We start from the raw sequence: 14,859 nt of genomic DNA, 5'->3' as shown, positions 1-14,859 counted from the left end.
ACAAATTCTTCATCAACTGAAACAAATTCTGCATTAACTGAAACACGCTGAAACATATTCTGCTTCAACTGAAACACACTAAAACAAATTCTCCATCAACTGAAACAAATTCTGCATCAACTGAAACACACTAAAACGTATTCTGCATTAACTGAAATACATTCCGGACAGAATTCCTACGCTGGTAGGTTTCAAAGTGCGCAATACTGACAGCACGAGACACGTCATAACGAAACTCAATTTCAGTCCACACATTATCAATTGCTGGTCTGATTCTTTCATATAGAGGGTCCACATTAAGATTTTTTTTCACTGTAAACCTTGGTCTTGGCCTTCTTGCCGGTCGTGGGATAGATCCGTTTCTTCCAATCCGTATATCTGGTAAGTGAATATCAATCACACGTTACACATGAGACTCAAAGTGAGGCAGTGCCCCATCTTGTTGAAAGATGGTCTGAAAAATCGAGCAGAACTTGAGAGCGTTACTCTGGACACTCTAGCTGGAGAATTTGTTTTAGCGTGTCTCAGTTAATACAGAATTTGTTTCAGTACCTAAATCACTTGTCTGCAAAGTGTAGAAACTTTTAAGAGTTGCTGAACCTAACAAAAGAACTCTGAATCCCTCCAATTATCTGCTCTAAACATTGCAAAATTTGTACTATTGAATATCAAGACATCACAAATATCTACGGAGTAAACTTATTGTTATTCCCTTTCGAGGATAAGTAACTTACCATACCAAGAAGCTTGTTCGTTTGTGATTTGGAAGTCGCTGCTGTTTGATTGGAGGGCTGGAATGACGATAGTAACCTGGGCAAGAGCCATTCCATACGTGATCATGATGAGGTTCAGCACACACGTAGCAAAAATCTGAGAAGATGCAAGAAAAATCTGGAGTTACATAAAAGTTGTCTCAAAGCTAACTTGAGAGGCACCATAGCCTCATGGAAGTGTATGAGTTTTGTCATTCCATCATTTTACACGGTATCTTGGAGATCTTGCATAAGAATAGGAGTTTTGAGGAAAAGTGAGAGAAATTTTGAGTATGAAAACTTGAGGGGAGTCCGCGCTGAAAAGTTTAGCGAATCTGCAGAATTTTAAACAGCAACTTATAATAAACTGGCACTGTCAACATTTATTTTCCAAAGTACCTAAAACATATTTAAAACCTTAATAGGGCGTTTGACTGCCACGCGGGAGACCCGGGTTCGATTCCCGAGGTTTCTCAAATCAGTGGGTACCTGGGAGGTAAAGCGGCCGGAGCGTGGCGCTGATCACATCACCTCCAAAGTGGTCGCAGCCCCTAAATGTGCCGTCATGGCACTGTACTATATGCACAGGGAACTTTACCATTTACTTTACCAGTTAGCACATGCATGGTCGTGAGCAACGTAGACCGACTGCTTCAAATACAGCTGCCAATTAAATAGTAATATGGATTCATGGCTGAGGTGAAGCAGTCGAATCCTATTGATGGAACAAAACTTAATGCATATGCTGTGAGGCACAAAGGAGCTTACAAAAGTTAGGGTCCGATATGCTAATATAGCTGCTACTGACACCAATTTTTATCTCTGGTTCCTTCAGCCCTAGCGTGTATTCCAGACACGTAAATATACTTGGCCTGAAGATGCTATCATCAGAGTAAACATTTCTTTAACCGTGTGGTTCCTTTAAGTTGGCTGAAATATAGCTACGTATGGTGCTTAGGAAAACCGAAGATCTGGTTTGCACCCTATCATATAATACTGGAATGTCTAAAATACGTATAATATGGAAAGAATTACATTATACAAAACTTTACATAATTTAAAAGTTCAATTTGTTATAAATTTGACTTGTTGGTCAATCCAGATGTTCGACTGGGATTTAACATTCTTAAGAAAATGTAACATACAATTGTAAAGGGGAATGATTTTATTGTTGTTCTAAATAGTCTTAATATAACTTCTGTAAAATAATCGGGAGGGAAGATATAACGAAAATATAAAGCAATTATGTACTCACGGGCAAGAAACTGTTTAAAAGCTCTTAGGTCCAAAATAAAAGATTGATTGGGTAACATATAGCATAGGGGTGACGGATTTCTTCAAATTTACAGGAGAAAGTACTTACGGAAATCATTTTCTGTAGCGTTGTGGAAGTTCGTGAATGTAGTTTTCATCCATTTTAATGTGAATGCATGTTGTTTTCTGCGAAAATCTCTGTCCGACACGCTGTTTCTGCTGCCGCCATTTGCTTTCTGCACGAGAGCACAATGTTCCCCGTAGTCAGTGTTTCAAACTCGCCGTGTTTTCACTAGAACATGACGTATCGAGATTTTTTTTTTTAACTATGCTTGCCTAACCTAACTTAACCTTACGGAAAATAGTTTTGTGGGTAACGTGAATGGTTTGTGAGGCTAACGTCAATGGTTTGCGAGGTATTAGCATAATTTCAAATCCGGGTATTTTCCGGTGAACGAGGTTGCAACACTGCATAAATCGACAAAACACTCGCACAACGCACCCTGAACCAGTACGCTATCGCCCGCCATAATGTGTTCCGGAATCGAAATAACAAGTAACAGTAAGTACTCGTAAATGTTAGAAATATACATTATCTTAGTTAGAAATGCATTATTTCACCTTAGGAAATGTAAATGTTCCGCATTCCAAAATAGTACGTTAGCAATGTAAAAAAGTGCGAAATGTATGATTTATAGGTGTCACCCCCATACTATAATAGTAGCGATTGATTGATTACATCCCATTGATAATTATGAGAGATAAATAATAAATTGCTTAGAGTCAGTGGCGGCGATTAAGAGGAGTGTGGGGATCCAGTTGCCCCCACTTTCTGCCCTAACACTACCCCCTCTTAATGCTAAGCCTTGTCTACCCAAAGAAAGCGAACTGTTCTTGCCCCCAGTTTTGGCACCCAATCGTCGCTACTACTTAGCACTGAAGCAACAATGATAACTATCATAGTGTAATTTGAGTTTCATCTACTACAGGCCTATAATTTCAGACTGGAAACGATGTGCTTTTGTTTGAAGTCGCGCATCTTCGCTCGCGCATAGCCCGGAGGGGAAGAAATATGGCGGAGATGCACAATCTGATTTGAGCCTGCAGAATGAACGACTGTGAGTTTCAACACGAGAAGTGCGCTTCATAACACCGAAAGTAGGAATAACACTATACATTCTGTAGCAATAAAATAAAATAACGTATAGTTCCAATATATGGATAATTGTCCAAAGATTGATGCATAAATTTTGGCTTCGTGTTTAATGTATGTACAAAATATTTTTTGTACTTAAATGGGATATTGATTGCGATGGTACAGTCACGGACACTGCTTGGTTGTAATAATTCCATACAAAGCCAATGCATTCATTACAACCCAGAACTGTCCGTGACTGTACAAGGTTCGGCGAACCATGGCGAATAATTTATACAATAATCGTTTTACTTTGTTCTTTTGCAAACATAAGATCATTCCAAATAAAAACATTTAGAAATAGCTACGAAGAATTAACTGTAGCTACCATACGTATAATAAGTTGCTGTAGGCTGATGTTCTCCATTCTACAGGGTGGCTCAATAAGTCACTTAACACCCCCGGTACAAGGCCACTGCAGCGCGCAACATGGAAATGGTGATGACCAATCGTTATCAGGCCAAGGGGGAACCACATTGACGACACCCGCAGGGTCGGCTGCCATCTTGATGTACGCCATCTTGAATTAAACTTCAGAATTTTAAATGGGAAGGGGGTCGTATGACATATCAAAATGGGCTAGAATTTCACGAGAAATGCAATGGTGAAGGTTTTTTTGACGTATCTTTAACCAGTAAAAAGTTATGACTGAATTCTTGTACCAATTAGCTCCTTTTCGAGGTGTTAGAAAAATGCCTTAAAATTTGTTTAGCGCATCGGTAATGCATCGAGATCAAAGTGACGTCTATGGAGAGACGTTCGCATGCCATTGCACATTATTTTAATCGGATACATCCATGAAGAGCTGCTCATTATGAATGGTTGTCGCGAACAATTACCAGCGTGACGCTTCCATTGAATTAAAAGTCCTTCACAGTGACAAGGCTAATGTTTATGTTCAGAAGGAAGTTTATAAACAGAATATTCGATGCTTTTTATCTGATAACCAATTTTTGACAGATCAAAGCTGAATGGTTAGTGTTGGTAAGTTAATGGTGTGACGTGCTGTGTGGAACACGATTGGTTAGTCAATTTTCCATCAACGGAACCTTAAATGCTTAGGGTTACTTGGATTTGTTAAATAAACAGGTTTTTTCATCCTTGCTTATGGAAGAAGGTACTTTTTACAGTGTTTTTTCAATAGGGAAGAACACCAGAACACTTATGGGAACGTTATGAACCAGTTTTTGTCCAAAGTTAGTTATCAGATGACAAGGGTTGCATATTCTGTTTATCAACTTCCTTCTGAACATAAACATTAGCCTTGTCACTGTGAAGGACTTTTAATTCAATGGAAGCGTCACACTGGTAATTGTTCGCGACAACCATTCATAATGCACAGCTCTTCATGGATGTATCCGATTAAAATAATGTGCAATGGCATGCGAACGTCTCTCCATAGACGTCACTTTGATCTCGATGCATTACCGATGCGCTAAACAAATTTTAAGGCATTTTTCTAACACCTCGAAAAGGAGCTAATTGGTACAAGAATTCAGTCATAACTTTTTTACTGGTTAAAGATACGTCGAAAAAACCTTCACAATTGCATTTCTCGTGAAATTCTAGCCCATTTTGATATGTCGCACGACCCCCTTCCCATTTAAAATTCTGAAGTTGAATTCAAGATGGCGGACATCAAGATGGCCGCCGACCGTGTGGGTGACGTCAATGTGGTTCCCCCTTGGCCAGCCAATGATTGGTCATCGCCAATTTCAAATTCCATGCCGCAGTGGCCTTGTACTGAGGGTGTTAAGTGACTTATTGAGCCACCCTGTATATTAAATAATAAAACTTCTCTCTCGATTTAGTTAGAATATTATTTGTCCTTATTGCAATCTTTAATGTACACTCACCTCAATTAGTAGTCCGGCAATTTGTTTCTTTATACACCATATTTGCAGAAGATTCAACTTACAAGTATATCAATATACGCTGTACAAAACAGACCTCATTACTAACTTCGTTGACCCTGTACGTATTACGCTCGTATAACTGCATGAACATTCACTTGCACAATTAGAAACACATAGTACATTTACGCGTGTTTAGTCGGTAAAGGAAGGTGTGAAATATGCTTGATATTGTTTTCATTTTTATGAAGTAATTATTATTTGTACTCACTTGTGGAGTGAAATATGTAGAGTTATATCCTTCTAAGTAAACTTAAAAATTGCAATCTTGTGTAGCGTAGTAACTCACAATCTTCAAAATAGTTGTTACAACTGAAAATATACAGTTATGCTCACCGTCATGATAGCACCTCCCGGCTTCGAATTTTTTTTCTTCAAGTTGGCCCATGTTAGAAGCATAGCTTCGGTCTGGTACCTGAAGGTCTGTGACTATACCTATGTGATATGTTACAACGTTATGTTTCCTTTTTAGAGCAGCCAATACGTTCTCCTTGGCTCAATAAACAAGTTTTACTGGCAAGTAGATAAGAAACACGTTTCTTTCTTGCATAATATTCTTACTAGTCTGTAGAGACTGTTGGGAATTAGAAAGGTTGTTGTGATGCCTAATGTAAAATATGTGTAACTTCATTCGATTTTGACTCAATATTTGTTGATCTGAAATTGATGTGGTTTGGAAATGAAAGAAATGCATAAAAGTTAATGTTTAGAGCCCGGATCTTTAGGTGCAAACTTTTGGCCGTTTAGGTGGAAAAAAAAGGTGCTAAAAAATAAATTAAACTAGGGGGAATAATGTACCACGGAATGGATGCGAGACTCCATTATAGAAGCGCCCAACATTATTTTTTTGTAGATGTAGCACCTAAAGATCCAGGCTTATATCTTCGTTCAACAAGATCTATTACATGTTGCCGGGTGAATACTATGTTATTGTATGTCAATATGCACTAAATTTTCAGGAGAACCATTTTAACATATGCGGATTTTGAATTCACTACGAGATCTGAGTACAGCGCCTTGAATAACGTAGTGTGGAAAACGGCACAGTTCTGCGCGCTCTGGCTGGTTCCACTCGAAAATGATCCGCTAGAGGCGCTGGTGTTGAACCCGGTGCTTGGTATTCGTCTGCTTATAATGGAAGTAAATGGAGTTTTCGCTGCAACGTCTGATTCTTTTACATTAAGCATTTCTATGAATGTGATAATTGCTATGATATTTGGTACAGTGGTCGCGAAGATATTAACGAACATTCTAGACAGTCGACCACGTCCTGTTATCGTCATACTTTCGTTAATAATACGGGAGAAAAAATACGCGTGGAATGCTCTTGGCAACTAAATTTTTGTGTATGAATTAGGTTCATTATTATTATCATCATTATCAATTCTTTGGTATACCATTTCTTTTAAAGATATACACACTGAAGCATTTGTATTTTGGATATTTACTGTCTCTTTTCTTCCGCTTTAAACTAATCGCGGCGATGATGATAATGATGATTGCATGAAACGACAAGGGGAACCCCACAAAACTTTCCTAGTGCCATCGACATGAGTGTAAGGAAACTTTCAAACCAATGGGACAAGCGACACGCGATGTTCACACTGTCACACTAGTGACACACACTTCCAGACTGTAAAATAGCATTCATTGCACATGAGGGTCCAAACAGCAAACGACACGTTCATATGGCGTATTCGCGTGCTACTTGTTACTTCGGTCCGAAAGCTCCTTAAAGGAAGGGTGCTCAGACCGAAGCGACGATCTACAGGGGAAGTTCCCTACTAAGTGACAAGCGACATGGTGCCTTCAGTCTATTGGCAAGCGTTCGCTGCTAATTGTGCGAACAACAGATAGGCGACACGAAAAACCGCACATTACAACAACAGATATAGGCGACACGATAAACCACACGTGTCGCTTTGTCGCTTCTGCGTCGCTCAAACTGGGCCATTTCCTCAATAGCTTGCAACATGTTGCCGTGGTTTGTTGTTCGCGCATGCGCGATGCAATGAGTGTCTTGCTTTAGGGAGATTGTGCACCAAAGCGACAAGGGGCACGCGACACTTATCGCTTGAGGATTTCACCAACCGAACGCTGGCCTGTGCTTCCCGTCATGCCGCTACGATGTGAAATGTTGCTCTTGATTGGCTCGTTTCCAAGCAACATGTGTCGCTTCGGTGTGAAAGTTGCCTTGGACCGAAGGACCCGTGTCGATTTGGTGTGAAATCCTCGTATCGTTTGTCGCGTGTCGCTTTGGTGTAAAATCTCCTTGAGGAAACGGTGCAGTCAGAGCTTGTGTCCCTACGGTTCGAAAGGCTGTATTGATTTCAGACTGCTCGCTTTCGGTATGAAATATCTCTCAGGATACTATTTATATTCTAATAACATAGAAAAATAAAACTCTAGTACACAATCCAACACCTGACGTCCGGAATCACTTTGCGATGTTTCTTCTTGTGTTACGCATGCTATTTATTTATTAATATTATCTTACTTCTCTTTCCAAATTAATGTCATTTCGTGACTGCAAATCACTCCACAAATATAACTGTTTCCATCAATTCACGTACCGCCTTTCAAGACAAACAAATCTACATAATATATTCCAAAAACTAACAAAGCCGCATTACTTTCATAAGAAAATTAGCACCGAGATTGATCGCACTGCCATCTATGTTTCTCATCCGTCTGGGGAACCAGTTTCTTGGGTCGTTTTCCACACTACGTTATTCAAGGCGCTGTAATCTGAGTAAACATGTTATTATTGTTGATAATTCACACTACTTGACATCCAGATACGTTGATTCGGAACGTGAAGCTTCAACATGCACGGAACACGATAACATCATCAACTCATTTCCGACGAAACGTGGAGATAAGACAAAGCAGCATTCCGCCGGCGATATTTACATTTCTGAGTAAGTGATTAAGGATTGATTGGAAAAGTGAATCTACGTTTGTAGGGTAAAAGAGTTTCTAAACGTCGTGTGTGCAGTTTCAAACTGGACATGCTTATTTTACTAACACACAGAATCAAGTTCAGGTATATTAACATAATGTAAAATATTCACCTTTCTAGGAAATTAATTTACTCGTCAAACTAGTAGTTTCCGATAAATTTAAATTTTATTTTCGGTAGATTATATAAATTAATAAAAAATGTATAAAAAGTGATTCTAAAATCAGACAAAACAAGCCTTTAAAGTTGTATTTTTGACACAAAACGTTCTCAAATTGACTGTTTCGTTCCAATCTTTTGACAAGTATTACCGGTGTTGACTTCCACAAAACGTATCGCGCGAAAAGCGTGGCTTATTTCACGTATCCAAAAACCGAAAGCTTGTGCAAGGGGTTCACTCAAATCCCTCACAGACTTCGCAATGTTATACAAGAGAATCAGGACTGGCTGGATAATGCCATTGAAACATACTGCCAACAGTGGTTTGACGAAATAGTCAGCTACCAGTTGAATAACACTGGCAGTGTACGGACGAATAACGCTCGCTAAAATGAATTTCAGCAACTGAAGCACAAAGGATGTCACAAAACTGAGCGCAACTGCAAGAATCCCGAACACTTCAGCCCAAAATTTAGTTGAGTAGTCGTCTGCACGCTCCATTAACTCGTCTGTCAAAGCTGCTGGTGGGTTGTCTGTGACTCCATAATATGCTGAGTTGCCGTGATCGAAGTAGTACACCTCAAGTCTTTTGCTTGTGTACCTAGGAGGCAATTCTTCATTAGATCCATCAGGAGGCAGTGCTTGGTCAGCATTCTTAGCAATCGTGCTAAAAGCAGGATGATGATAGCCATTTGGTACACACGTGTATGTAGTTGCTCCATTTCTAGCGATTCCATTTTGTCCACCGTCCCCCTTACCAAGGAATGCAGAACAAGTGAACGCTGTGTCTCCGCCGACAACGCCATCTGTCCCTTGGATGTTCTTATCGACCAAGTCAAAAACAAGCTTACGAGGAACCAAACCTTCCACTTGTTCTGCTACTCTCATCCTGTAGAATTTGCTAGTGTTTTCTTGACTGTCTGACTTACTAGTAGCCTCTTTAGCCTCATTCCTGGCATGGGTTTGCAAGCTACTAACACGTTTAATGAAGGATATGTGAGGCGATTTGTAAATTTCGCTATCGCTGTCAGATTTACGTGCTGGAACAACATTAATCCCAACTTTAGTTTCACCGTCTCGAGGTCTGTCTTCAGCACACGAAGAATCTTGATCATACTGAACTATATCGTTTGCTTTTACACACGCACATATGTGCGTAGGCTGTTTCTGCGGTCGGTGGGGACAAGGCACTATTATTGGTTGAGTACATGGAGCAGCTGTAGCAGATCTAGTCCTTGATCTACAAATTCTGTCTGAAATCTTTCTTCTTGTCTTCACATTTCTCTTATCATCTGCACACCTATGGGGCTCTGGTTGTTTGCTTACATTAATTTCAAAATCAAGAAGTTTTCTGTCATGACAGTCACAATGTTTCATTGTACTGCGAGGCAAATCTTTTTCTCCTCTAGCAGTAGTCTTTCTTAGTGGTGGTGAAATGGTGCCAACGTCAGCATTTGATTTGTACTGATCATTTCCCTGTCCAAGTGAACTTCTGTGCTTCTCTTCCTCACGATTGCTTTCGTCTGGAAGATTTTGGTTTATCAATGTACTACCACCGTTATGAGCAGCTGAGCTTTGATGTCTAATGTTGGTGAGGATCTGCAGCTGTCTTTTGTAAAAGGAAGTTGTACGTGGGACAGATTCAGTGGTGTCATCTGGCCTGTTCCTAGTATGAAGAAGCACCTCACCATTCTGCGGAACCAGTCTGTGCACAGTCGGAAGTTCCTGTCTTTCTGGGTTTTCTTGTGATTTATGCGAATTATTATTCTGGAAAGATTCTATCCTATTTCCGTTCAAATAGCTGAGATCTAAAGTTTCATTCTTGTGTAACGCCCCACTGTCCTTTGGCATCTGTTTTGGATTCGCAACTGTATTACTTTCAGCGTCCTCCACAAAATTACTCAATAGCTTTCTGAAAGAGGATACTGAATGAGGTGGCAACTGAAGTGCTTCGTCTGAAGTACTGCTTAAAGGTAATGGATAAGATGCACTGCTTTCATCTTCATCTCCCCTCTTCATCGTCCAACTTCTGCTTTGAACCGGGTTTTAACGCAATCCTGTATGGATCTCAGCCTTCCTTCAGCAAAAAAAAAATATTGATTCCTAACTGAACAGTCACGGTGGATATTTATCACTAGCTGTTGCAGCTACAGACATACACGTTCAAACCATCACGTAACATCCACAAGAGTCCTGTTTTGTGCTATATATACACCAAAAAAGACCAAACTCTTGTTGATGTTGAAAGGTACATCGTTGGTAAGAGAAACATCCCCTGATATTCAAATCTGTTTCGTCCTCCCCTGGCAGACGCGAATAATAACTCTTTCTTCAAAGCCAATTACCTACTCAATTGGCAGTTTCAGCCCAAAATTAATACATGGAAATTATTGCTTGTCCTCAAGTCGTCTATATTCAGGTAGGTTAATTAGATGGATTAATCAAGTATTGGTTGATGACAAATTACATCAAATAAAGTCATAGTTCTAATAATTCTTGAGAATAATTAATAGTACATTACTACTAGACTGCTATCTACAAGCTAAACAGAAGGCAAGAAAGAAAAATCAAAGTAAACACACAGTACGAATTAAATGCGGTTAAATTAATAAAATCTAGTACAAAGTACAAGGTAGCCAGCCTATTATTACTTTGCTCTAGGTCTTGAAAATATATTTGATACTTCCATATTATTCGATATGTTTTATGTCCATCTGACATTATCATAAATAAAATTAATATTGATTCTCATTAACTGACTAACATTATTTTAGTTCAAAAGTCTATCCAAATTAACAAACGCTTATAAAGTTAAAAAAAAGTGCTCCCCTGTGCATAGCACCACGCCATGGAGGCGTATATCTTTATTGATCCGGTCATGAGTGGGGGTGATGTGATCAGCATCACGCCCCTGACCGCCTTTACCCCCCAGGGTTTTCCCCAGGTACCCATGTTATTCGACGCTGGGTGGGCGCCGGGGCCGCTTCCATCGTTAGAAAAGTTCCCGGATTTGAACCAGCCGGGGATCGAAGCCGGGACCTTTAGCATGGTAGTCAGACGCGTTACCGACTGAGCCACCGCGGCCACCGCAACAAACGCTTATAATGAAACAGTATTTTTCTATTTTATTACTTTTTAATGTTTTTAAGTTCATGCACATATATGCTAATCGTGACTGAACCTACAGTTTAAACTGGGATCGTAACAACTGTGTGCCTCCACCGTGTATCGAACGCAGGGTTTCTTGCTTACAAGGCGACTACGTTACCAGTATCAATACGCCATCGGGGATGTCCTCAGTATTTTATTCGAAACGTACCATAGAGTACAGCAAATTATATATATAAAACTAAACCCATAGCGCTACAGCCCGTGAGAGCCTTGGCTTACCTACCGACTGCTGGTCTCCCTCCCACACTGTTTCTCCGTCACCTGTTATAGCGTGGAGATCTTAGACCAGTATTGGGGTGACGGGTGGTCAGCCCGACGAACCCCCAGCCGTTGTTGTAGGTCTTCTCGACCGGGTTACCGCTCACTCATTCGGAGCTCCCCAATTTCCTCACGATGGTGGGTTGCCACCGGCCCTATACTTAGGCCGAGTAAATTCCGACCAGAGCCGGATTCGAACCTACGCCGTCCCGCAGCGAACGATCTCAAGACGAGTGAACGCCTTAACCCGCTCGACTACGGAGGAGGACATAATAATATACTAATATATTATATTATTCAATATTATTTATTATTATAATATTAAACTTTTTCGAATGAACACTTTTCTATGAATTCCTAAGAAACATCCTACTCTGAGAAAATTTCCAGGAAACTGATTAGTCGACTAGTATCATATTATAGGGGAGTAGCTATTGCTAAACTTATTACCTGTTTATTTTCACCTGATCTTGCCCAGCGTCAATGGCAAATAATAGAAAGTGAACTCCACAATAGTTAGGATGTAACGCAACTAATATAAGTGTAAGAATTTCATAGTAAACCACTTAGAACATTTTATAGGACAATTTAAAAACTGTTATTGTCACACGCTTTCCATTACTTGTAGAAAATAAGAAAATAATAAATGTCTATCTTAATCACAGTATCATTACAAATTACTTTAAAAATATAATTATACTTTTACCTGTGGTATAATACCACTAGCTCTACTGATTGGCTTCGTCTCCAATTCTTCTTCGGATAAATTCGTTTCTGCATTGTCCTCTTCGTTAATTGTGCCAAAAACTTGAAGTTCTACGCCAGATTTCTCATCCTTTGCGTTGCTAGGAGATAAAAAGTTTATATTTAATACTCGCGTACTTTCGACGTGGCCCTTGGCCACGTCTTGTACGCTCACATGCGTGACCTTCGGCCACGTTGTGGGCGCAATCATGTTATAGATGGGGTTCTTCATAGATCTTAATGACTGAAAATGTCTGCATGTTGTATTGGATGATGGGGAACATGTGTACAAGTTTGAAAAGTTTAGAAAGTAACTTTATGTGTGTATGGGCTCTAATAAATTACAAATATTCAAACTATTATTGTCTATTTTCTTAATAATAATAATCTGAGTAAGTAATAACCGTTTCAAGATAAGTAGTTGGATGTTTTGCATAAACGAATTGAATAGCGACTAAATTGAAAATGCAATATTTACGTATTTTGTTATTTTCACATTTTTGAACGTAATTGGATAATAACTGTTTTCCGTCATTCCCCTCAAATTCCTACATTGCCTCAAATGCTCGCATTTTGAAATTCGAAAAGCCTAGCATAATTCCCTTACAGTAGTTTCCGGGGTGAAAATAAACTTTCTTTAAGTTCCCTAGCAACGTCCGTTTCCATGGACAACAACAAGCACCGTATAAACTCTAAATAATTGTTTGTCATTATACCCCCTAAACATTTAGTTAAAAGAACCACGATGTAGATAATATTTTCGCATTGAGTTTACCAATATATACGTAAGTAATTGATTCTGGGCTGAAACTCCTTATTATGAAGATGTCACCCCTGTTTGAGCCACCTTTTCAAAGCCAGGAGTTGATTCATCTGTGTGTTGTAGATCTGTGAGAAATATAATGTATCTCGACAATTAAGAATTGAAGAAAACAATGTGTGCTGCAAAAAATGCCCGTGGCAACGGTTGCTAAGGACGTGAAAAAAGGGCATTTTCACCCTTAAGGAAGGGCCGATTGAGCGATTTCTTAATTTTCTCGGCCTTTTGGGACGATTTCATGGGGGGTCGTAATTGGGCGTTTTTCGCCTCCGGGGCTTCCTTCATGGAGAACATTTATGTCAGTGAGTGAGTGAGTGGTGGGATTGGGGCTTTATATATATTGGATTTTCGGGCATGGACGATATGGACAATGATAATGAACGAACGTGCAATATCATGTAATACCAACAGAATACAACAAGAAGAAAGCATGCACAATATCCAAATTGAAATTGATATTTCTAAACCAACAAATATGAAGCAGTTAATATTTAACACTAATAATAAAATAAACAATAAAATGGTATACTTGTAATGAGAATTATAATTATTTAAAAATAATTCTAATTTACCGAATTGTACCACAACGCAAATTATGTAACAAAAAATTATAATAATATGTCATAATGAAATATACACTTTCTATGATATGAGACTTCAATGTATCAATATCAAAATGAGCAAAGATAAATTACTTCGCGAAAGATATGAGTAGAATGACAGCATTTCATTCCTACGCGTCAGCAAAAATTTGATGCGGCTGGTGTTATGTTACATCCGGTTGTAGCGGGCCACGAGCGGTTTTAGTGTTGAGTCAGCAGAACGTGTCTGATCACCTTGAAGACACCGGAAGCGGGTGGGGGAGGGGGATCAATGGATTTGTCACGTTGTTTTTTGATGTATGCTAACCTAACACGTGCGTATGTTTGTGTGTGTGAGTGTGTGTGTGTGTGTGTGGAGGAAATGCGCGCGCAACCATTGCGTATGATGCAAACACATGAAGAAATGATTTAAAGATGGCGCCGAAGGTGCTGTACCCCCCGAAAGTTTAGCGGCTAAGGTTATTGCTTTGTAAAACAAGAGGCGTCGAGGGTTCGATTCCTGGTAGAGTCAATATTGAATGATTGATAGATTGAGTTCGTTTTTTTAAGTCCGTTTTATGCACGGTAAAACTAATCAGAATTGGACCTACAGTTGAAAAGTGGTGACTCGGACCACTATGTGCCTCCACCGATTATCGAACCTGGGACCCTTTGATTACAAGTCGACGATGTCAATATTGAATGGTCTCGATTAGCCTGTGTGTAAATAAAGACAACAAAATGGTTGAGTTCAAAAATCGAGTTGGGTTAGTGGTTAATGTTGTCACCTGGCAATGAAGAGGTCGCGGGTTCGATTCTCTAGGTAGTTAAATTAGGCCAATTGTTTAATCCCGCCATTATAGGTCGCGATTAGTCCATCTGTGCATAAATAGTGATTGAATAAAATCAATATGGCGGCTTTGGGGGTAGTGGTTAACGTTGTCGCCTGGTAATGAAGAGGTCGCGGGTTCGATTCTCTAGGTAGTTAAATGAGGCCAATTGTTTTGTCCCGCCATTATAGGTCCCGATTAGTCCATTTGTGCATAAATA

The 14,859-nt window shown here is 39.6% G+C and overlaps 2 protein-coding genes across 4 annotated transcripts in view; both read right to left on the bottom strand.

The window, feature by feature from the left end:
• Window positions 1-14,859, bottom strand: part of LOC145996157 (facilitated trehalose transporter Tret1-like) — a 48,330-nt gene that overhangs the window by 3,050 nt on the left and 30,421 nt on the right. For all 3 annotated transcript variants that reach the window (XM_083132501.1, XM_083132502.1, XM_083132503.1), the window contains 2 exons: window positions 12,371-12,509; window positions 735-870 (listed from right to left, as the gene is read on the bottom strand). In XM_083132501.1, coding sequence (XP_082988627.1) covers window positions 735-870; window positions 12,371-12,509 — 275 coding nt within the window. The remainder of the gene's footprint in view (window positions 1-734; window positions 871-12,370; window positions 12,510-14,859) is intronic.
• LOC145996511 (uncharacterized) lies at window positions 8,242-10,553 on the bottom strand. Its single transcript, XM_083133014.1, has one exon. It carries the CDS (start codon window positions 10,252-10,254, stop codon window positions 8,347-8,349), a length of 1,908 nt encoding a protein of 635 aa, XP_082989140.1. The 5' UTR covers window positions 10,255-10,553; the 3' UTR covers window positions 8,242-8,346.

The sequence above is a fragment of the Lepisma saccharinum genome, chromosome 12 (genome assembly GCF_977018435.1).
Source record: "Lepisma saccharinum chromosome 12, izLepSacc3.1, whole genome shotgun sequence".
Lineage (NCBI taxonomy): Eukaryota > Metazoa > Arthropoda > Insecta > Zygentoma > Lepismatidae > Lepisma > Lepisma saccharinum.
The sequence above is the reverse complement of the archived record's forward strand: the minus strand, read 5'-3'. Positions and strand labels throughout refer to the sequence as shown.